The sequence below is a fragment of the Cyclopterus lumpus genome, chromosome 22, assembly GCF_009769545.1.
Source record: "Cyclopterus lumpus isolate fCycLum1 chromosome 22, fCycLum1.pri, whole genome shotgun sequence".
In the NCBI taxonomy this organism is placed as follows: domain Eukaryota; kingdom Metazoa; phylum Chordata; class Actinopteri; order Perciformes; family Cyclopteridae; genus Cyclopterus; species Cyclopterus lumpus.
In genome coordinates this window covers 1,732,323-1,756,010 of record NC_046987.1, presented here as the reverse complement: position 1 = coordinate 1,756,010, position 23,688 = coordinate 1,732,323, and the positions used below count along the sequence as shown (strand labels likewise).

The 23,688-nt window shown below is 44.0% G+C and overlaps 1 protein-coding gene across 1 annotated transcript in view; it reads right to left on the bottom strand.

Annotated features, from left to right (window-relative positions):
* si:dkey-288a3.2 (protein phosphatase 1 regulatory subunit 37) overlaps nt 1-23,688 on the bottom strand; it is a 66,012-nt gene that overhangs the window by 31,267 nt on the left and 11,057 nt on the right. Inside the window, exons 3-8 of the mRNA XM_034563438.1 lie at nt 13,847-13,892; nt 10,220-10,320; nt 9,910-10,029; nt 6,257-6,404; nt 3,400-3,555; nt 2,237-2,349 (exon numbers count right to left, since the gene is read on the bottom strand). Of these exons, the coding sequence (XP_034419329.1) occupies nt 2,237-2,349; nt 3,400-3,555; nt 6,257-6,404; nt 9,910-10,029; nt 10,220-10,320; nt 13,847-13,892 (684 nt within the window). The remainder of the gene's footprint in view (nt 1-2,236; nt 2,350-3,399; nt 3,556-6,256; nt 6,405-9,909; nt 10,030-10,219; nt 10,321-13,846; nt 13,893-23,688) is intronic.

The following is a 23,688-nucleotide window of genomic DNA, read 5'->3' as shown; positions in this document are numbered from 1 at the left end:
CCTCGCCACCCTTGTTAAACTCCTCTGGTCAGCGTTCTGAAGAGAGAGGGAGCGCGGGGGCGGAAAGGAAGCCAGGAAGGCAACAGACAGACCCGGAGAGCCTCTTCTTTTTGGAGTTAATTTGCACCACGGTGACAACAAACACACTTGAGAGGGTCCCCCCCTTTATTTCCACGGCACACACACAGGGGCACCGCCACATCCAACGCGTGGCGAGAAGCTTCTCCGGTGAAGAGGGGAGGAGGAGAGGGAGGAAGAGCATCTCGGATGGATATGCACGAGGGATAATAGCAGACAATTAAAGAGGCGACTGCGTGGTTGAGAGTGTGTGAGAGTCGAGCATGGTTGAAGCCTGTCAAACGTAAACCACAGGAGGGTTGGAGTGAGAAGTTTGAGGGGGGTAAGAGTGTGAAACCAGCAAAAACACAGTATGCTTTCACACATGACATGCTGGCTTTAAACAAAAAAACAGAGGAACTCACAAAGTAGAACAAAACAAGAGTCCTGCATGACATACTCACCTCAGAGTTTCTTATATATATATATATTTTTTTTTTAAGAGTAAATCTAGAAATCATAAGCCAATTTCTAGACCTGCAAGTGGATTTTGGCCCACATCTGCTGCCCTAGTTGTAGTCCTTCAAAACACAGGCCGACGAGGACAGAGAGGAAGAGCACAGAGACCAACCAGAAAGGTTAATAACAGCTCTCCTTGTCATCATATTCGACACGACCAGCTACGGGTCTAATTATCATCATTACGGCCTGCAAGGACATCTACTTATCCCCGTGACTGGCAGGCCGCATGAGCACCCCTCCTTAACGCGCATCTATTATTTAATCAAACTGTTCCTTCTTTTGGTAGCACTGGAGGAGACAGGGGAAGTGTGTGCGTGTGTGTGTTGAGTGTGTGTGTGTTTGTGTGTGTGTGTGTGTGTGTGTGTGAGCGTACATGGCATGCCTTTAATTTCTAGCCTTTTGACTTCCACAGTCGCCGCTCACATGACAGGAAGGTGCAGTTTATGCTGCCAATCAGGCGGAAGGAATGCATGTTATTAGGAGTGTACAGTGAAACGTGTGGAGGCGGGACTTTTTCTGGTTCTCTGGATGAGGCGACCGCAATATAAAAAGCAAAGCAGGTACCAGTTGGCCCGTTTAACTCGGTTTAACGAAGCTATGAGGGCTGCTGTTTGTTACTCAGAACACTCTGAGAACAGCAACACCATCAGTGTCCTTATTCTATCGATGAAGAAATACTCTCCAGGTCTGATAGAACTGATGCTTATGCTGCTTCTGTGCTAACTACCTCTTCAGGAGCCGCCACTGTTGTTAGGAGCCTCCCTGTGTCACACACACACACACACACACACTTAAGCCACACCCCTAGCTGCCGGTAGCTCCTCACACTCATTGGTCTGTGCTCTGGCTAACCAGACACACGTGCATTACTTAAAGCCTGACAAGATGGAATTTAGTGTGATGTGTGATCCTGGGATTCTTCCCAGGATCACACATCACACTAAATTCCTCTGTCTCCTTCCCTGTTAATGTGTCCTTGCAGAGCTGTGGCAGATGGACAGTAACAAAAACTGTATCTCTGTTATTACCCATTAGAAGCCTCATGTTAGCTTCAGATAAACTTTGGAATAAATTGAGCATGGAGTGAGGGCTGTGGATCACTTACATTAGAATAGCATGAGGAACACGTATTAATCTTTTCAGGGTTCAACACAAAAGTCAAGTAGCCCCTGGAACAAATAATTTCTCCTTAGAATGACAAGTACAAGTTATTTTAGGAATGAGAAATGGCGGAATAGTGACTTGGATTGGAGAGTTTTTTTTAACGGATGTTTCGATAGTTTTGCCGTGAAATGCGACTTCCACTTATTTCAATTCATCACAACTTTTCTCTTGTTTGGGATTTTCAGTTCACAAAGGAGGCATGAGAGAAACACAACGTTCTCTTCTCTCAAGAACACCAGGTAACACAGTGAGTAATAGATATACAAATGGTCCTTTTGTGGGAACGTATTCCATTGAAGTTACCTGACGAGGAAAACTGCACTTAGACTGAAGTTTCTGTTGTCCATGGAGAAAATAAAAGGTCTGTTCTGTGGAATACATTAATGCTTATGCTGACTGTTGGCATTAATGGCTTCTTTTGTTTGATTCAATTCAATTCAGTTTATTTCGCATAACCCAGAATCACTCAGAGGGCTGTTACTGGGATCCTCACCAGAGCCTTGGCCAGATGGACCATTCCATCTGCAGTGATCTGGTTGTTCCTCAGCAGTAAGACCCTCACACCTGCCGTCTGCCCCCTCAGACCATCACACAGCTCCTCCAAACCTGCAGAGTGAACCAACAACAACAACAACAACCCAACAACATTACATTATAGCAATGAGCTGAACTGCTTTGCATTTGTAAGCTAAATGGCACTGACAGGTGTTTGTTGGGAATGATGGAGCTCCAGTAACTATGGAGGGTGTTGCTATATGCTTAACCTTTTCACATCTTAAAGCTGGACAGTGCACCCCTCCCACTGTGTTTATCTATCCGGGTGCTTTGCTGTGTTTCCTTGTAAGCTGCTGGCAAGCCAAGTAGGGTCATTCTTTAATGAACAGAAAGTGTTACTAATGATTAATGAGATTACGTGTCTCAATTGCAATCGAGACACGTAATCTCATCTGCCTCTCATTCACACAATGTAAATCATGGAAATGTGGGAATCCATTTCGCAGTGAAGAATGTTTGCCTCAGGTGCAACATTCTGGGAAGTTAGTCTTTAAAACCCTTTAGCTCTTCTCAGGCTCCTCTTGTCACCAACAGCACTGATGCTCAGGAGAAGGTACCAATGATGTTTTAATCACCCACCATGCCAGTTTGTAATGTTTGCATGCAGGATGTTTTACATTGCTCTTATCATGTGGCTCCAGCCCCCCGAATTACCACCGCACAGACCCTGCTCCAAATAATGTCAAGATGGCAGCTCTGATATCTGAGATATTTTTATTTAATTTACAGTAGGATGAAGTGGGGACTCGTCATCCATCTATATATACATGGTTAGCTTAGCTTAGCATAAAGACTAGAAGCAGGTGGAAACAGCTAGCCTGGCTCTAAGGTTAAAAACATGACCTTCAACACCTCCAAATACCTCTTTTCAACTTTTAAGACTGGGTCTTCGTTACTGTATATCCTTATTTTATTGTTATTTTATCATTTATGCACACATATCCTGAATTAAATACATTTCATCAATAGGATGAACCCATGGGTTCTCAATTGGACAAAACCGGATACTGTAGACACAGATTTTTTTGCATATCCATTTTCCCCTGCAGAACTTTGAATAAATATATATGTTGTGTTCTGCAACAAAGATAAACATCCTACCAGCATCTGCTACAACATTGCTGCTGAGCTCCATTGTCTGTAAAGTGGTGTTGTAGCGCAGCAGGTCTCCTAAATGCAGGGCATCCTGGTAGCTGTTCAGCAGGTTGTTGGTGAGGTGGAGCTCTTTCAAAGCCTTGTTTGACTTCAGGGCACCAACTACAAGCAGAGACACAACAAGAGACCAACCAAAAACAAGAATTTACATTAATACATTAAAGTACAATCCCGCTACTCAAACTTTTGAATTAGTTTGACAGACACATACTGGGAATGTAGCATGACTTTAAGATGTGTGTAATGTGTTTGATTAATGAATACTAAATCAACTTTGTCAGTGCTTCTCTGTTTGGAAAATCAATATTCAATGAAGATGCAAGTTGTGCGAGGCAGGTAATCTCTGGTTGTCTTGATATGACATGGGACAAATGTCCCCCTACCGGGACTCTAACCGAAGGCGTTGAGATGTGCCACCACGTTTTCACTCCCAACTCGTCAAATACCACCGCTTGGTCAGGGGTCCTAAACGTCAAACTATGACGCTCAAGGGTCCTCGACTTCCTCTCCAAGCAGACTTTCCTTCCTCTTCATACGTCCGTTGCTCTGAGCGTCTAATAATGGAATGGTTTACATTGGCGTTCAAAGGCCGGTGCGTCATGCAGACGCCAAATGGAGCCTTGGCCGCTATTTGACAAGTTGGGAGTGAGAACGAGTTAGATGTGCAACTTAACCATTGGGTAAACACATTTTATTGTGTGAAGTAGTTCTGAGCAGAGCAGGAGCAGTGGTAGTTGATGGGAAGCCAGTTGGGGACCAGTCCTTGTCACTTGGATAATGTGAAGCTCCCACATGTTACACACAGCTGTCGAAGCTCCTGGCTGGAAGGTAAAATGATCGGAGGCATATGTCTGTCTATAAACTCACAACAACAGAGAACTCAGTGGTGATGATGATGAGGACGGGTGTGTACGGAGATTTGCTCCTCTAACTTTAGATGGAACCAGCTGCCCCCACCCCCAATTAAGACATATGGATCTTTGTAAATTGATATTAGATATGATCCATCCTCGTATGTCCTCTGAGAAGCCAAACATGGGGCCTTCAGGTTGTAACTGTGATAGACTGATTGATGGCGAGTGAACTTGAGCATGAAAACGAAGCACAGCAGGACTTGCCGCCTGCTGCGATTACTGCGGTAGAGATCAAGTGGCACTCCGCCACCATCCGCACACGAACACGCCGTTGTTGGAGAGTTGTGACTCCTCAGCACAGGGGACCTTACAAAACACCAGTTAACCTCCACCGCCCTCTCCAAATGTCGGTGTGTATGCCATTCATAAGGATATTTTCACTTTGGTACTTTGTCACATATTTGATGGTGTTTGGGAGATGTATCTTGTATTCATATTTATTTGTGTAATGTGTACTGTACTGTGGTACACATGTGTCCGTGTTGCCTAGGCCCTCGCGGCCCTTCGCATACAGATCGATGCGGCAGATTTGATCAAGCCTGTTGGGCTGCATGTGGAATGCCAACATTGTCATCAGGCACAGTGGGACCCAAATGGTGGAATCGGTGGGATTGATCTGGTCGAGTCCGCCGCGAGCGCCCAATCCCGCAATCAGAGGCCCCTCCGATCGAAGGCAATGATCCTCAGCCGGGACCCCCCGCCGGGGAGGGACGGAAGGGAGGAGGGAAGGAGGGGAGGTGGCGCTGGGCTCGGCTAAGGCAGAGAGGATGGGGTGGGATGAGAGATGAGCACGGAGGGAGTTGTTGTGAGACCCTAAAATATCAAAGAGATCCAGGAAATGGCAGAACATGTTGGAGGAGCAAGTTGCTGTCGTGAAGAGTGGGCAGCATACTGCGTCCATTTGGGTCTCTGTTTGCTCCTAGCTGACAGGAGATGAGAGGCTGTGTTCACTCGGGTTTTTGTCCCAACAAAAAATCAAAAACAGAGATTGTTTTACCATGACACCTGGTCAAGTACTAGAAGATAAGAAATATTGTGATTTCTTGTTTATGTGTGTGTATGCATGTACAGCCATCAACCCCCCTCTGCGGCTCGGGTATTTATTTGTGTGTATTTACATCAATTAATTGTGTATGCGTGTGTGTGGGTCATGTGACCCTTCCAATATCCCACTCCCCCATTGCCCTTCTCCATCGCCACGGATACAGTTCAGAGAGGACAGCAGCCAACCAAAGGTCAGAAAGGACTGGATGAGTGGATGGACTTTTTTTGCTTTGTTTATGTCAAAAGACCCTTTAAATCATTTGTAGGAATCTATTTAAGTGTGTGTGTGCTGTAAGTGTGTGTGTGTCTGTGTGTGTGTGTGTGTGTGTGTGTGTGTATCTGTGTATGGGTGTGGGAGCATGTGTGTATAGTAAGCCTGGGAGTGTGTTGAGAATCAAATACAATGACACAACATCTATTCATCTAGCTATTAATATATCTATCTATATATATTTGTGTATAGTGAATATCTGTGTGTGTGTGTGTGTGTGTGTGTGTGTGTGTATGTGTGTGTGTTTGCGTGTATGTCCTGGCTGCCACAGCCTTTATAGATGAGTCTAGCGGTGTGTAAAGCGACAGGTAAGAGATTAGAACTGTAATCCGGGTCCAGACCTGCAGAGAGGGTCACAGGTCAAAATCTGGTCCTGCTGGCCACAGAACACACACACACACACACACACACACACTTACAGCACACACACACACAGTCCACGCACAAAAACATGATGAAACAAATAAAAGCAAAAGATCAGGAGTGTTCAGTGACGATGACCTGCGTGTGTGTGTGTGTGTGTGTGTGTGTATGTGTGTGTGTGTGTATGTGTGTGTGTGTGTGTGCTACATACCCAGTGTGTATAGCGGCATGCCGCTGAGCTGGGCGTTGTGAAGGTGCAGCACTGTGAGCCGGCTGGTCAGCAGAGCTTTGGATAGAGACCGGGCCGGGTAGTCAACCATGGGAACGTTACACACGTCCAGTCTGGACAGACGCACACTCTGAAACAGACACACACTCTTAACAGAAACACAGTGAACACAGAGACACACTATGGAACGGACACACACTCTTAACAGACACACAGTGTACACAGAGACACACTATGAAACAGACACACAGTGAACACAGAGACACACTATGAAACAGACACACACTCTGAAACAGACACACAGTGAACACAGAGACACACTCTGAAACAGACACACAGTGAACACAGAGACACACTATGAAACAGACACACACTCTTAACAGACACACAGTGAACACAGAGACACACTATGAAACAGACACACACTCTTAACAGACACACAGTGAACACAGAGACACACTCTGAAACAGACACACACTCTTAACAGACACACAGTGAACACAGAGACACACTATGAAACAGACACACAGTGAAACAGACACACACTCTTAACAGACACACAGTGAACACAGAGACACACTATGAAACAGACACACAGTGAAACAGACACACACTCTGAAACAGACACACAGTTAACACAGAGACACACTCTGAAACAGACACACACTCTGAAACAGACACACACTCTGAAACAGACGCACACTCTTAACAGAAACACAGTGAACACAGAGACACACTATGAAACAGACACACACTCTTAACAGACACACAGAGACACACAGTGAAACAGACACACACTCTGAAACAGACACACACTCTGAAACAGACACACAGTGAAACAGACACACACTCTGAAACAGACACACTGTGAACACAGAGACACACTATGAAACAGACACAGTCTTAACAGACACACTGTGAACACAGAGACACACTATGAAACAGACGCACACTCTTAACAGAAACACAGTGAACACAGAGACACACTATGAAACAGACGCACACTCTTAACAGAAACACAGTGAACACAGAGACACACTATGAAACAGACACACACTCTTAACAGACACACAGTTAACACAGAGACACACTCTGAAACAGACACACACTCTGAAACAGACACACACTCTGAAACAGACACACAGTGAAACAGACACACACTCTTAACAGACACACAGTGAACACAGAGACACACTATGAAACAGACACACACTCTTAACAGACACACAGTTAACACAGAGACACACTCTGAAACAGACACACACTCTGAAACAGACACACACTCTGAAACAGACACACAGTGAAACAGACACACACTCTTAACAGACACACAGTGAACACAGAGACACACTATGAAACAGACACACACTCTTAACAGACACACAGTGAACACAGAGACACACTATGAAACAGACACACAGTGAAACAGACACACACTCTGAAACAGACACACACTCTGAAACAGACACACACTCTTAACAGACACACAGTGAACACAGAGACACACTATGAAACAGGCACACAGTGAACACACAAAGGAACCTATCAGAACGTGTGTGAAGGAGATCCCTCCGGCCTGTGGAGGTGAGTGTTACACTCTAACCTCCCTGACTCACACACTGAGGAGAAACCACGAGGACATACGTTGGGATATTGCTGCTGGTTCGTGTGGGAGATTTGAATCGGTGTAGAATGGTACTGGAAGTAACTGAGCAGAGATGTGGGGGCGATACAAGAATGTTAATTATTTTGTATGATTTGCTTTGTCTTATTTCACTTATCCAGTTGAATGCTCACTACTTCCTAAACACATGCACGCTAAAATAATCAGATTTTAATTTCAATTCAGTTTATTTTGTATAGCCCAATATCACAAATTACAAATTCTCCTCAGAAGGCTTTACAATCTGTACACATACGACATCCCTGTCCCAGGACCTCACATCGGATCAGGAAAAACTCCCCAAAAATAACCTTTCACAGGGAAAAAAGGGAAGAAACCTTCAGGAGAGCAACAGAGGAGGATCCTTCTCCCCGGATGGACAGATGAATAGATGTCATGTGACCAGATGAACAGAGTTACAAAGTTACATAAACACATTACATGAATATGACAATGTATGAATGGGGGGGGGGGAGCATCAGCAGGGCCAACGCGGGACCGGCTCACCAGGCAGGAGGCATCAGACACCGCCATGATACATGAAGTCAAAGACTCTGGGGAGGAAGCAGAGTTAATAAGGTGCAATGGAGAGATGTAAATTCATCCATAAGTAGAGAGAGAAGATGAGATAGGTGCTCAGTGTATCCTAAAACATCCCCCAGCAGCCTATACGCCTATAGCAGCATATCAAGGGGATGGACCAGGGCAAACCTGATTCAGCCCTAACTATAAGCACTTTTAAAGAGGAAAGTCTTAAGTCTATTCTTAAATGAGGTGACTGTGTCTTCCTCCCGGACTGAAAGTGGAAGCTGGTTCCATAAAAGAGGAGCTGATAACTGATGTGCTGTCCATCCGGGGAGAGGGATCCTCCTCTGTTGCTCTCCTGAAGGTTTCTTCCCTTTTTTCCCTGTGAAAGGTTATTTTTGGGGAGTTTTTCCTGATTCGATGTGAGGTCCTGGGACAGGGATGTTGTATGTGTACAGATTGTAAAGCCCTCTGAGGCAAATTTGTAATTTGTGATATTGGGCTATACAAAATAAACTGAATTGAAATGCAATATTATAAAGTCATAACGTTATGAGGAAATAACTCATAGTGGGGTGCAGAACGTTGGTAATTAAATCTAGTGGGGGCTTTTGGTTAAGACGCCACATCGCTTCACTTTACCTCATCAAAACGATGAAAAGATAACCTGAAAGAAAGACGGTATATGTATCTTCCAGGACCTTTGTCTTGCTCCGAAGCCCTTCCTCACCATAAGAAAGAGACAGAGGGCGTTACCGCGGTTTTCAACTCCACCATCGTTTTCCTCATAAATGCATGACTTTATCATCTCATATATATTATTTATATATATACGACCCCCCCCCTCCATCCCCCGGCTCCGTAAGTCTGCTATGGTTTGCCTACAGTGCCTAGTGTTGCCCTCCAAACGTCAGACAGCACATTGAGCTTGCCAACCTGATGAAGCAAATGTCAGCGCTCCACAATGCCAAAGGACTGCAGCTACCAACATAGTGGAGAGAAAACTGTTTGAAAGTAAGTTTATATCAGGAGAGAGAGAGAGAGAGAGAGAGAGAGAGAGAGAGAGAGAGAGAAAGAGAGAGTCCTTACATTTGTGAAGAAAATAATCTTAACTGGGGGTCATGCTCAAAGTCTTGTATTGTGTTCCCTCATCCTGTCCCGCTTTGATCGCACCGACACGGAAGTCAGTCGCTGGTAATATTCGGGCCGATTGCCCCCCCCCCCACAGCTAATCAGTTATGCTGCTAATGCTATCTGTGATGCTGCAGTGATGCGGCGTGCGGTGGCGTTTTGATGTGTTTGTGCTCGTGTTCGCAGTGGGAGAACTTCTCACCCGGTTTGCTCTGCCCTGCATCTTCAAACCATGTAATGTGCCACAAACTCACTTTCTAGGATGTACATTATCCCCCAGAGAAGAAAAGATTACTATTCCACGGCGTCAGCCAACCTGCTTTATCAAATGAGCGAGGGCCCTCCAACACAATGTTCCCATACTGCTGTTGTCAGACATGTCAAGATGGGTTGTAGATTCATAGTACAAAATCATATCCAGCAAGGACGATGCTCCCTGCAAGAGAACAAGAAATAGGGATGGAGAAAAAAATGAAGAAAGCCAGGCGCCAAATTTGACAGGAATGTTATGAAGTTCTTTTGGAAGGAACAAAATAACCTCTAATCTGATACAGGGGAAGGCCTGAATATGAAACTGTATTGGAAAAGCCAAGATGAGGAAAATAAGTTTTGCTCATAAAACTCACATTTTCTTCCAGTTGGGCTGCCTGCAGATTGATGAAATCAAAGTGCAGCGATTTCAGAACGACTTCCAGAGCTTCACAGGAGCGCTGGTCTAATCGCTCACCTTGATAGAGGCAAGCAATCAAACGGGAGATAATTGGAAGGCTGTTTGCTAACAGGCAAAATTGCACGGCTCTAAATGCGCTTTTTTTCCTTTTTTTTCTTCTTCCTGAAAATAACATTTCAGCAGAAATCATGACAAAACAACTTCCTTCATAGTACAAGTTGATCTGTGTGTGAGTGTGTGTGTGTGTGTGTGTGTGTGTGTGTGTGTGTGTGTTTTCTCTTGATAAAGTTCTGAGACTTAATGAGAAACACAGAAAGAGAAGTAATGCTGGCTCCAGTTAGAAGAAAATGATGCTGTTCCTGATTGGACTTCTACGATGTGAGTGCTGCCGCCTTATTGATTACTGTAATCAATTAAGTATTTGTATACAGAACTTCCAAAACCTCAACATGTAGTCGGATTACTTTACCTACAAAGTCACAATTTAACATTTGTCTTTTTAACATTGATATAACTATACATGCTGTATATACATAGACATATATAGTTATGTATACTATATTTGTTTTTTTTACCAGACCCAGATGTAGAACTAGTACATTTACTTAAGTACAGGTCGAAGTTACTTTGATGCTACTTTATCCCTCAACACTTTTAATGCTTTTGCATAATGGGAAGACATATTATTGCTGAAACAACCCATTAGAATATATCATAAATACAGTAATAATATACAGGAACATTGGGTTGGTGTGCATATTTCACTTTTGAAAGTATGATAATAGTATAGATACAAAATAGTTCAAATGTTGAATGCAGGAGTTTTACTTGGAATGTAGTATTTTTTACTTTGTGTTCTTGCTTTCCGTACTGCAGTAAAACATGGTAAATGTTCCATTATTTAATGTTTCAAAATAAAAGACAACAACATTTATTTTCTGAGTTCTCTATGAGTACGATTGATTTCACCACAGTGTGTCTGCACACTGTCTTGTAATAATATGAATAAAGTTATGTTATTCAGACTTGTTTTAAGCCGTTTTCTTTCTCCTTATTCTCTTGCACATTTTTTATATATTAGTTACATCGACATTATTTTCTACCACTAACCCCGTCCTAGAGTTATGATTGTGTTTTCGGAGAGATTATCGTTCTGTAACCTGCTGACTGACCAACATCTTTGTAAAGTCATCTTCGGCGTGTCTGTTGATGCATTGAAGGAAAAGAGATTCAGTAATCTGAGAACTCCCCAACCCTGATGAGGAGTCACCACCAAATATAACTGGGACTCCCTGACCCCTTCCCCTCTTTCTCCCTCTCCTTCTCCTTCTTCCCCTCTCCCTCTCTCTCCTTCTCATTCTTTCTCCCTCTCTCCCTCTCTCCCTCCTTCTCCCCCTCTCTCTCCTTCTCCCCCTCTCCCTCTCTCCTTCTCCCTCTCTCCCTCCTTCTCCCCCTCTCTCTCCTTCTCCCTCTTTCTCCCTCTCCCCCTCCTTCTCCCCCTCTCCCTCTTTCTCCCTCTCGCCCTCCTTCTCCCTCTCCCTTTTTCTCCCTCCTTCTCCCTCTCTCCCTCCTTCTCCCCCTCCCCCTGTCTCTCCTTCTCCCCTTTTCTCTCTCTCTCCCTCCTTCTCCCCTGTCCCTCTCTCTCCTTCTCCCTCTCTCTCTCCTTCTCCCTCTCTCCCTCCTTCTCCCCCTGGCCCTCTCTCTCCTTCTCCCTTTTTCTCCCTCTCTCCCTCTTTCTCCCTCTCGCCCTCCTTCTCCCTCTCCCTTTTTCTCCCTCCTTCTCCCTCTCTCCCTCCTTCTCCCCCTCCCCCTGTCTCTCCTTCTCCCCTTTTCTCTCTCTCTCCCTCCTTCTCCCCTGTCCCTCTCTCTCCTTCTCCCTCTCTCTCTCCTTCTCCCTCTCTCCCTCCTTCTCCCCCTGGCCCTCTCTCTCCTTCTCCCTTTTTCTCCCTCTCTCCCTCCTTCTCCCTCCTTCTCCCTCTCTCTCTCCTCCCTCTCTCCCTCCTTCTCCCCCTGGCCCTCTCTCTCCTTCTCCCTTTTTCTCCCTCTCTCCCTCCTTCTCCCTCCTTCTCCCTCTCTCTCTCCTCCCTCTCTCCCTCCTTCTCCCCCTCCCCCCCTCTCTCCTCCCTTTTTCTCCCTCCTTCTCCCTTTTTCTCCCTCTCTCCCTCCTTCTCCCCTGTCCCTCTCTCTACTTCTCCCCTTCTCCCTCTCTCTCCTTCTCCACTTCTCCCTCTCTCTCCTTCTTCCCCTCTCCCTCCTTCTCCCCTGTTCCTCTTTCTCCTTCTCCCCTTCTCCCTCTTTCTCCTTCTCCACTTCTCCCTCTCTCTCCTTCTTCCCCTCTCCCTCCTTCTCCTTCTCACCCCTTCTCTCTCTCTTCTCCTGCCCCTCTCTCTCCTTCCCCGTGTCTCTCTCTCTCTCTCTCTCTCTCTCTCCTGGGTTAATTCTTATCTCCCCGGCCAAGAAGGGGGAAATGATAATTACTATCATAATTATTTCCAAAATGATTTTTTTTTAACAATAATCACTTAGCTGAGCGATGGCAGAGGGCGTGTGGTGGAAGGGAGAGCCATCTGAAATCCCATTTTTCTAATCCGCCCTGCGTCGGGAAGATAATAAGGCAGCGACACCCGCAGTCAGATGTCATCAGTGCGTGACGACATCACAACTTCCCCTGCAGCTGTGTGCAGATGTGCTGCTGCACTTCTACGTGCACCTCCAGAGGACACTGCTCTGGATCCCAGGTGGGGTTTAGGATTACTATCTGGGATTAGGTTTAGTTTCATTTAAGGACTAGATACTGATTTGGTTTAGGTTACAGATTTGAACTAAGATTAGGTTGAGTTTAATGTAAACCTATAGTTTAGGATGTGGGTTAAGGTCCACATTCAAATTTAGTTTGGGATTAGGATTTAGATTTAGGGTTACAATTTGAACTGGAATTTGATTTGGTCGCATGTAAAGGCTGAGGTCCAACTGGGTCTGGGTTCAAGGTTTCAGGTCTGAATATTGGTTATGCATAATTCAGCTCTAGATTAGGCACCGATTCAGGTTTCAGTGAGATTAACATTGGATTAAGGCCAGAATAAGCATTCGGTCTGCAATTGTGGTTAGAACATTTTATATTTCAAAGGATTTTCTTACCAATGATAGGCCATATTCTGTGTTGTTGCATATATATTATCATATAATCACGACCATATCAATAAAAAGAAACAAGGAGAATTGTCCGCTGATAGTGACATTTTATTAAAACAACCCAGTATCTTCCAATGGGGATTTATTTCCATTGGAAGTTCTGCACATAAGTAAATAACAATACAGGTCACTCATTTCACATTCGGCTAAATCCAAAACATTGTGTGTGAATCTATCCAAAATATACATTTATATGTGAAACTATGTTTTTGACTGTCAATCTGAACATTATAATTTGTGCACAAATTGTCTTCATTTATTTTCTACTTATTCTCTACAATTCCACGTTGATCGAATATGTAAAAGATTACAAAATCAATCGGTGTATCATGGATGTCACATAAAGTCCTCAATCATGTTTAATATTGCCGGAGTGAGGCGTTCGGCTTACCTTGGAGATCCAGACATTTCACACCGCCACCTACACACACACCCTGCTGAGAGAGAGACAGAGAGGGGTAGAAGCAGGAGGTGTGAGGGAAAGGCGCGAACACACACACACACACACACACACACACACACACACACACACACAGATATTTGGCAACAGCAGTGCACCATCCACCCTCCCCAGCCTCTTTCCGCACGGCCTCTCCATCCATGCCACGCTGTACCGGTTTGATCAGGGAGGCTTATTGGACGCCAGAGCATGAATTATGAATTTCACACAGTTTACCGCCGCCGTTGATGGTGACACGGCGTCCTAATTAACCAGTGTATAATAATTAGAAACAGCTGGTCATCAGTTGATGTGTTCATTTGCCAGAGCCAGTGTTCCACATACATCTAATTTGACTGCATCAATCACCGGAGGTGGCAGATTTGTGCGCATGGTGGAAAAACACAGATTATTTTTTTTTTCGACTGACAAGCAAAACAAGGAAAGGGAAGATGGATTTTTTTAATTTTTTTAATTTGTTTTAAGCCTGTTATGGTCAAATGATATTCTGTGACATGTGACCAATGTGAGAAGGGTTGAGCTGATACAAGAAGCTGATTTCTTTAACAAACAATATCAGCATTTTTCACCTCTGACCTGGTGGAGGTTTAGCGACCAAAAGGTTATTTATGTGGATATGTAAAGGCCGTAATGTTTCATAAACCCACCTGATCATGGATCAGGGCAGGCTGAGGGTGAGCTGCTGCCCTGAAAGCGTCCCCAGTCTGCACATGTTGCCTGATGGAGCGGCTCTAAAGAACCGTCCCATCAGAACCAACGTAAGGGAGCTAGTTGGATGTTTAATGACAACTGTCATACGTGAAAAAACAACCACTTCATATTCATTTAAAATATCTCTTGATGTAAGCATTAATTAGAGGCCGCCCGAAACCACCAGGGGGCCCCAAAAGTGAGCAAATTAAAAAGGTGACGTCTCTGTGGGTTCTTCTGTGCATGTGTATTTTTTCACAGGATAGAAATCATACTTCACATATTGTTTAGGTGTTATTGACTTTATTTGATTCATTTGAATGCTTTAATCTGAAGTTGATTGTTGTTTTACACATGTATACATTACAATGCACATTTTGAAGACGTTGTTTTGTAGGGTTAATATATAAAGTGTCAAGAGGAAGTGAAGCAGATGGACGTGATCCAAAGGGTTAAAAAGGCCGGAAAAAATCATATATAAAGATGTTGTCATACATCTTTACAAAAAGGTGGATTTAGCATAATTTAAATCAAAAGGCCGCTTGCAATCCAACCTGATGAAACTGGACCTCCAGTCAGCACGAAGATGAGTCTGTGTAGTTCAACTCTTAATAGATTATGACAAACATTGTTTTTCTGATTATCGCGTATTTAGACATGAATATTTAAACATTAATTTAATGTTTGAGAGCAAGTTTTCAGGGGCTTAAATTGTTTGTTTGTTGCTTTTAGCTTTCAGTGTCACTTCATAATGCTAAATGAGTCAGTCTCTTCATCAACAAACAGTAAACCGGGTGTGGGGAGCCCCGTTTGGCTCAGGGCCCCCAAACCCTCGGAGCCCGGTCCTCTTGGTGTCATCAGACATCGGCCCCGGCCCCTCGGCCTTCCCCACCTCCACTTATCTCGGCTGGCTCCCTGAGCAGCCGCCTTCTTATTGGCGAGCAGCGCCTTGTTTCCTCTCTCCTCGCTAAATATGATTCATTGTTCAAAGGGACACCGGGAGCACAAAAGGACTTGGAAGGCTTTCCTCGCTCGCTCTCCTGCTGCCGAGAGGAGAGCGAGGCGGGAGACAAAAAGACGGCGGCCATAATGTGCTCCTGTTGAAAGAATTAGACAGATCAATGGGACATAAATTGCACTGTTTATGTATACAAGAGGCTGGTGTGTAATTGGTAGAGGTGGTTGAATTTCCCCCCGTAATCATCTTAACTGAGACACACACACACACACGCACACACACACACACACACTCACACACGCACACACACACACACACATGCACACACACGCACACACACACACAGAGACTCATGCTTAAATGTGTCTACATGCGCATAAACACAATTATACAGAGCGGGAATATGTGTGTGTGTATGTGTGTGTGTGTGTGTGTGCGTGTAATTTCACATGCAGTGCTTTTATATAAATAGAGCAGCTTTTCTGTCACCGGGAGCTCAGATAGGAAGGAGGGCAGATGGAATTTTGCCTCATTGGTGACAATTTTATTAATTTGACTAATTACAATAATCCATGGATCTGTTTGACGTCTTTCTCATATATTTTAAATTTAAACTGTTTAATGCAGGATTTTTTGTGTAATACATCCATTAAATTGAAGATGTATTAAACTACAAAACGCAGCACAGTACTCTGGACAGTTATCAAACACCACGGATATCATCTCTCATCTGAAGAATAGAAAGGAGAGCGACAGCTTTCAGAGAACGGATTGGCCGATGCATTGGCCCTCTTCTTTTTTCTTTCATTAATATTTCACCCTTTTAAAAAATGTGTCATATAAGAAACAAAATACAACAATTATGATGAAAAGAAAGTTGCAATTAATAAACATATGGTCCCTTGTTTCTTCATGTCCGTATTGAGTAATTAAAAAAATGTACTTGGAGCTCTGCTGTTTTGGTTGTGATATATTTTCTGCACTCTGCCAATGCATGAGGAATGTTATCCTCATCCTCACACTTACGGGCAAATATTCTATTCCACGCTGGCTCTCAGAGCTGATTGGTGGAGCCCCGCTCCCTCACTGTCGCTGTCTTCAGGTTCCCTCCACCCCTCCAGACCGGGGCCAGGATTACAACAGACCCACTAACCTGGGCCATCGTTTTACATCAGAGCTATTGTACTGGGAGCACACACACACACACACACACACACACACACACACACACACACACACACACACACACACACACACAGAGATTCATGCAGATGCCTGTATCAGTTATCCTGATTAAAGCTGTTCAACACTATGGGAGGTGTTCTGGCTCTGCTTCTCCCCCAATATGCAACTTCATATGGAGCTCCCCTTTCGATTCCTCACACATATGCCATGAGATATTACAATGTAATAGCTGCTTTATTGGGCCTAAGTGTGGTGCTTTAAAGCTCTCAGCATCACTTTACAAAGTGGTCAATGGTGCGTGTTGCTGGGCAGCCATATCCCGTCTCGCGTGCTGTAAACCAGGGGGCGGAGCCTTTCACAACCACCTCGAGCCGGTTGGCTGTTGAGCACGAGGACACGAAAAGTTTCCACATTTCCAAAAGCCTGCTTTGGGAGTCCAGCCTCATCTCTTTCACTGACTTTGTATACGTTGCAGTCACCTATTTATTCATTTATTTTTCTGTGTGGTCTGTTTTCCGGCAGCAAAAAAAAAAACTGTCAGCGTGTGCTGGCGTCCGGCTGGCGTCGACTTGTGAAACCGGGTTTGTGTGTGTGTGGCACCGGGCCAAGGAACGACGCTCGGCAAGGACTTAACGTTACAAGCAACTGGCTGGCTTCACGTATCTCACTCACACACACACACACACACACACACACGCGCCACACAACCACGCGCACGCACGGAGAAAGAGAGAGAAACACACACACACACAGCACTTCCTCCTCACAAGAAATACAGTGGCGGCTGTTTTTCATCTTAATGAATTGGTGAACTTGTTCGTTCCCTCTCCGCTCGCCGCTGCCTCGCGGTGGAAGACGGAAACCGAAGGCGCCGGCTGCCAAATCAATTGATGTGTCAGGAGGGAGAGAGGACAAAATGGAGTGATAAAAAGAAAAGCGTTCCCTTCCTGACACACACACACACGCACACACACAAAGCCGAAGAAGACAGACAGGGGGATGAGGGGGGGGGGGCTGGTTTCCAAACTTGACTTCCACAGAAGGCTTCTCTGGTGCATTCACTGGATTCTTCACTCATCCATCCAGAGCTGCTCTGCCTCTCCAGGTGCCTTTGTATTAAAAACTGTTTGAGTGCACCATTTTTATCCTCTGCCCATTTAATTAACTGACACAATATATATCTATAAATAAATATATCCTGTATGTATTTTTAAAATGCATTTTCAGAGCTCTTAAGGGTTAAATCCCCCCCCCCCCCCACACACACACACACACATTTTCCTTTCAGCATCTTTTCCGCAATAAAGGATAAATTATTTAAAATAACACGACCTTTTATCTCACACCCTTTGAAGGCGGCAAATTAAAAATGTAAATTGGGAGCTAATTAATATGCAAATGTATTCATTCGCTGTTAACAATTAGCAATTAAAGCTGCAGTGTCTAGAAAGAGCACAGACGAAATTAGTAACTTCATTTATCATTAAAAAAAAAAAGATCTAAAAACGTACATAAAATTCTAATTGACTTTCAGTATTTTCCAGCGCCACCGCCTTTGTTGTCCACACTGCTTTTGAAATACATGATCGCCTGCCTTTAGCGACTTAATTAATGCCACTTTGTGTAAAATATACTGTCCTCTTAAATGGCTAATGTTAAAAATAATGTATACATTCAAAGCTGAGCAAGTGCTTGGTTGGAAGGATGTGTGTGTGTGTGTGTGTGTGTGTGTGTGTGTGTGTGTGTGTGTGGGTGTGTGTGAACGTCTGATCCGTGTGTTGCACATCTAACCCTTGACGCAGTTTCTCTCCGTGTGATTCTATCAGCACTAATACTGGAGGGAGGAGAGAGAAAACCACGGAGCATAGGAAGTATTTAAATTTAGGATTGGGCACAGGTTGCTTGTGGGAATTATTTCTGAGAGTGTTTTTTTTTTTTTTTTAAAGATCATCCCTAAAAATAAGGAGTCAATAAAATAACAAGCTCTCACCACAGTTATCTTTGTAACATTTCCTAAATGTAGGATATATATTCTGATATTCTGCCGTGTTCTGGAGGAGGGGCGTCTGTGTTCAGGGATCCTCTGTTTATCGGCACTAACATTTGATTTGATGCGATTCATTTTTATTTTGGTCTTTTAGATCAAATTAATTAGAATCACACTGAAAACAGAAATCCAAGTTATTGCACAGCAACACAATAAAGAATGAGTCTTAAGAAAGAGATGAGCAAAAAGGTGTCACAATACATGAAGTATATATCAGACGCATGTGTGGGCCTGCTAGTCATGTGCATGCAGACATAATGACTGGAGAGGGCATGATCATTTCTACTTCATAATTCTCATATCCATTCAAACACATCTGCACCAAACTGCATATAACATGATGTCTGACTGTTTTTAATATAAAATGGTATGTTGACACACTCGTCAAAGATTGTCAAAGATTGCTCCTCCTGAGATTTAGAAAATGGCAGCAGGCAACTGGGATTTTGATTACATTTCTATTAATTGTGCAGACCCTATAGTCTTCTGTGCTTTGTGGGGCATACAAGTACAAAAGTAGACTGAACATCAAGCCTTTTAAAAAAGTAAAACACGACATGTGGAGCAGCATTTCATGGGTAGATATACATATAGACACGTGCCATTTTGTTTTGTGTGTAAAAACATCAGTCTCACGCTTCATTTCACACGTACATCATTGTTTCACACTTGGTTCAGTCGAGTATGAAACAGGGTTTGGGGTTTGGGCTGGAGAGTTTGCTGTCCTATCGTTCCCTGTAGGACAGGACAGGGGGAGTGGTCCTAAGATGACACATCCAGTTGGTGATGAAGGATCTTCTACTCAAGTGCTCTTTTCACAGCAGGCCTTTATTAACAGAGAACATAAAAAGCCTTCTTTTGCACCACGCCTTTTCCTTCTCTGCCACAGTGGACACATGCACATGCATATGTAGTATTTTCACCCTGAAGTACTACTCTTTTGGGACATAGTGTTCAACAAGCTTCCTCAGACATTCCGTGTCCTTAAGTTATTCTTTGCATTTAAAGGAAACGTCTGGTGGTATTCTACATGTTGTCTTATCTCTAAGAAATGCCACAAAAATACTGAAGCCACGCAGTCAACATTGGGGGGTATTGTATTAGAGATTCATAAGGTACATCATTATCATATCAAAAGAAATCTAGACCTGATATTGTGGCCATCTGTTGAGTTTATTTACATTTCTACAAGTAAACTTGGACAGCTGGGGTGTTTCATTTTCTCCCCTGTTCCTATATTCGTTTTCATAAAACTTACATACACAATTGACAGTGATATGGCCTCTGTAACACTCTTATTACATTCTAGTTTTCCACATAAAGAGAGGGGGGGGACACCAAGTCCCAGTGGGTCCCAGTGGTTGAAACAACACAATGCTTTCTGTGATGTGGGTGAACTGGCCCTTTAAATCCCAATGGACTCGATAAATGCGGTCGTTTGGGGGCAAGTAAAGAGGGGCAATCTACAGCAATTACAGGTAATTCTAATGTGAGCAAAGATCACATGACTGACGTATTGTGTACACATGCGCGTAAACACTCCTCATGTGAGCACGTGGCTGTTTGGGTGACGGAGCATCTCCTCTGTGTGAACCCTCAGTGAGTCCTGGGCCTGTAATATTATCCCTACTTACAAAAGCACTCATATTACTTGTGCAACCAGCCGACCATGCAAATTCAATTCAGCCTAATAGTGCACCACCAATAGTGCACATCACATATGCCATTCAGTTTAACTGCAACTGCTCAGGATTCAATTAGCAGCAGCGAATGTAAAATAGACTCTTTTACACGTAGACGAGCTTTTATCCCCTTTTCACTTCTGCATGCTGTTTCCCAGACGGCATTAAAGCAGAGCTGTGTAAGAGTACAATGGAGTCAGAGCCTTTTAAATAAAGCATGTTGTGGCTGCCACTGTGTGCGTGTGTGCGTGTGTGTGTGTGTGTGTGTGTGTGTGTGTGTGTGTGTGTGTGTGTGTGTGTGTGTGTGTGTGTGCGGAGGCCGTCTGAATGACAGACTGGAGTGCGTTAGCGGCGGGTCCCGTGGTGATGCTCATCCCGACCCCGCTCCTCTCTTCTCTTCCCCCCGTGTGATCGCCACGACCGCCGCTGTACGCCGTTTCCAATGCGCCACTAACCGCCCCGTTATCTCTGCTCTCGGCCTGTAATGAGAGGAGCGACATATGTCCGGTCCCCCTGCTGTTCCCTGAGAAGCACTCGCACTCAGATGCGTGCAGGAACACTCCTCCACTTCCACCTCCTCCTTCTTCTCCTCCTCCTCCTCCTCCGCGCTTTTATTTTGCATGCACAAACCTGGTAACAGCCACCGAGGAAAGAAAAAGTGTGGCACTTACTTAGTGACATTTACTTCGCTGCACACTATTCCACTGGGGGGGGGGGGGGGGGAGGGGGGGGCAATCAGCATGCATTTAATTTAAAAGAAAAAAATTTCCCTTTAGAATAACGCAGGCAGGGGGAGATATAGCTTTATCTCTCTCCGTGTGTTTGTGTGTGTGCGTGTGTGTGTGCGTGTATGTCTCTGTGTGTGTGTGTGTGTGTATGTCTGTATGTGTGTGCGTGTGCATATGTGTGTGTATGTCTGTGTGTGTGTGTTTGTGCGTATGTGTGTGTGTGTGCGTGTATGTCTGTGTGTGTGCGTGTGTCTGTGTCTGTGTGTGTGTGTGTGTGCGGGTATGTCTGTGTGTGTGTGTGCGTGTGTCTGTGTCTGTGTGTGTGTGTGTGTGTGTGTGTGTGTGTGTGTTTGGAAGGAGCTGTGACAGTTGTGCCGGCAGACTTCCGCAGTGCAACATTAATGCTAATCAAAAGAGCTGAGAAAGCAGCGGTGGTCTGTAAAAAACGATTTTCTCTTGTCTTTTCATTTCTGGAGGGATCTACCCCCTACTGCCCCCTGGCCCCCGCCCCCCATCCTCGAGGGATTTATCCTAGGGAAATAACATTTCTGGGAATTGAATCTGACCCTATGAATTTAATAGAGGCACGTTGTCGTGTAAGGCCGTTTTCCTCCTCAGCTGTGGGATAAATAATGAAAGTTAAGTTGCAGTAATTGATTTCTCTTCAGTCCACTCAACTGAATAATCTGCAAGGGAAACAACCGCTAAGCCATTCATTAGAAGATTTGCCAACATGCAACTAATTCCGAGCTTATTCTCCAAACATCATGGAACAAACTCAAACTCCTCGTCGGAGCCTGCTTGATTTACAATCCTTTTGTGTTTGGAAAATACTTCACCTCAAACCTAGAAACAACATTTTTCAGCACAGTAAACTTAATAAATCCATCAATAGCACGAGGGGGAAGAATAGACTTAACTTCACACTAACTGATGTATGTGATCTACATTCTGGGGAAATCATTTCATTCTATGGATTTGGGAGTAAACTGTGATATGAGAGGTTAACATACAGTAATTTAAGTACGATAAACAGAGATACTTCTGTCACAGAACTAATGGTTTGATATCCCATGATAGAGGGCCATGCAGACACAGACAGACAGAGAGATTTAAAATGTATTGTTCTCCGTTAGAGGACATTTGGTTTGCTTTGTCTACTTGATGAATTCAACCTGAGTCCACTTGTTCTTTTCAGGGACAGAGCTGACTCTGGTACACCCTGGAGGTCGAGAGGCATTCACATGTGTGAGTGGTTGAAAGAAAATAGTTCCTTCATGAAACTGCTCACAAGGTCTGGATTATCTTGAGTACCCGGGTCATGACATCACTGTTGGCGCTTTGAGTACAAGCTGAGTGCCATACAGTTCCATTAGATTCAAGAGAAGGGAGACATCTCTACGGCCGATATCTCCAGAACTACGTAAATCACACAGAAACAACCTGCATTGTTGAAATCTCTTTGCAGTTGTTTAGTATCTCTTTGCAGTTGTTTTGCATCACTTTGTAGTTTTATGTTTTTTGTTCTGTTGTTTTGCATCACTTTGTAGTTGTTTGTCTTTTTTCAGTTGTTTTGTATCTCTTTGGAGTTGTTTTATGTCTTTTTTGTATCTCTTTGGAGTTGTTTTATGTCTTTTTTCTGTTGTTTTGCATCACTTTGTAGTTGTTTGTCTTTTTTCAGTTGTTTTGTATCTCTTTGGAGTTGTTTTATGTCTTTTTTGTATCTCTTTGGAGTTGTTTTATGTCTTTTTTCAGTTGTTTTGCATCACTTTGTAGTTGTTTGTCTTTTTTCAGTTGTTTTGTATCTCTTTGTAGTTGGTTTGGGTCTTTTTCCAGTTGTTTTTTATTTAACCTTTATTTAGCCAGGCGAAACAGATTAAGAACAAATTCTTATTTTCAACTGTGGCCTGACAAGAGGCGAAAACCTCTTGAGGGAAAGGAGAGGATAAATAAATAAATAAATAAATAACAGGGTTAAGGAGTGGAGAAAGCAACATGCTAACAGCCTGAGAAACAGCTGCATTCTTCTTTCAGCAAGTCCGTGATATTGGCTTTAAAGGCCGACTTGGAGACGTAGTTGCAAATATTTCTGGAGTTCATTCCAGGTTGTAGCTGCAGCAACATTAAATGAAGACAAACCAAGTGCAGATACATTTTTAGGGACATCCAACAAAATACGGTTAGCAGAGCGAGTGTTGTAAGCAGGGGATGAGATGTGCAGCATTGTTTTTGTATCTCGTGTGTTAGTCTCTTTGTGTCTCTGTGTAGTTGTTTTGTGGTCATTTTGAGTCACTTCCTGATTGGTGCACGTCTCTTTGAGTTACATTTTATAGGGGAAGGAAAGGGAGGCCCCTAACACTTTGGGCCCCTGTGCCTGTGCGGTAGGCCCATTCAGTAATCCATCCACGGCTTGATCATCTCATTACCTTTGTAATCGCAGAGCGAAGCAAACAGAAACACACAGACGCACAGGGACATCAGAG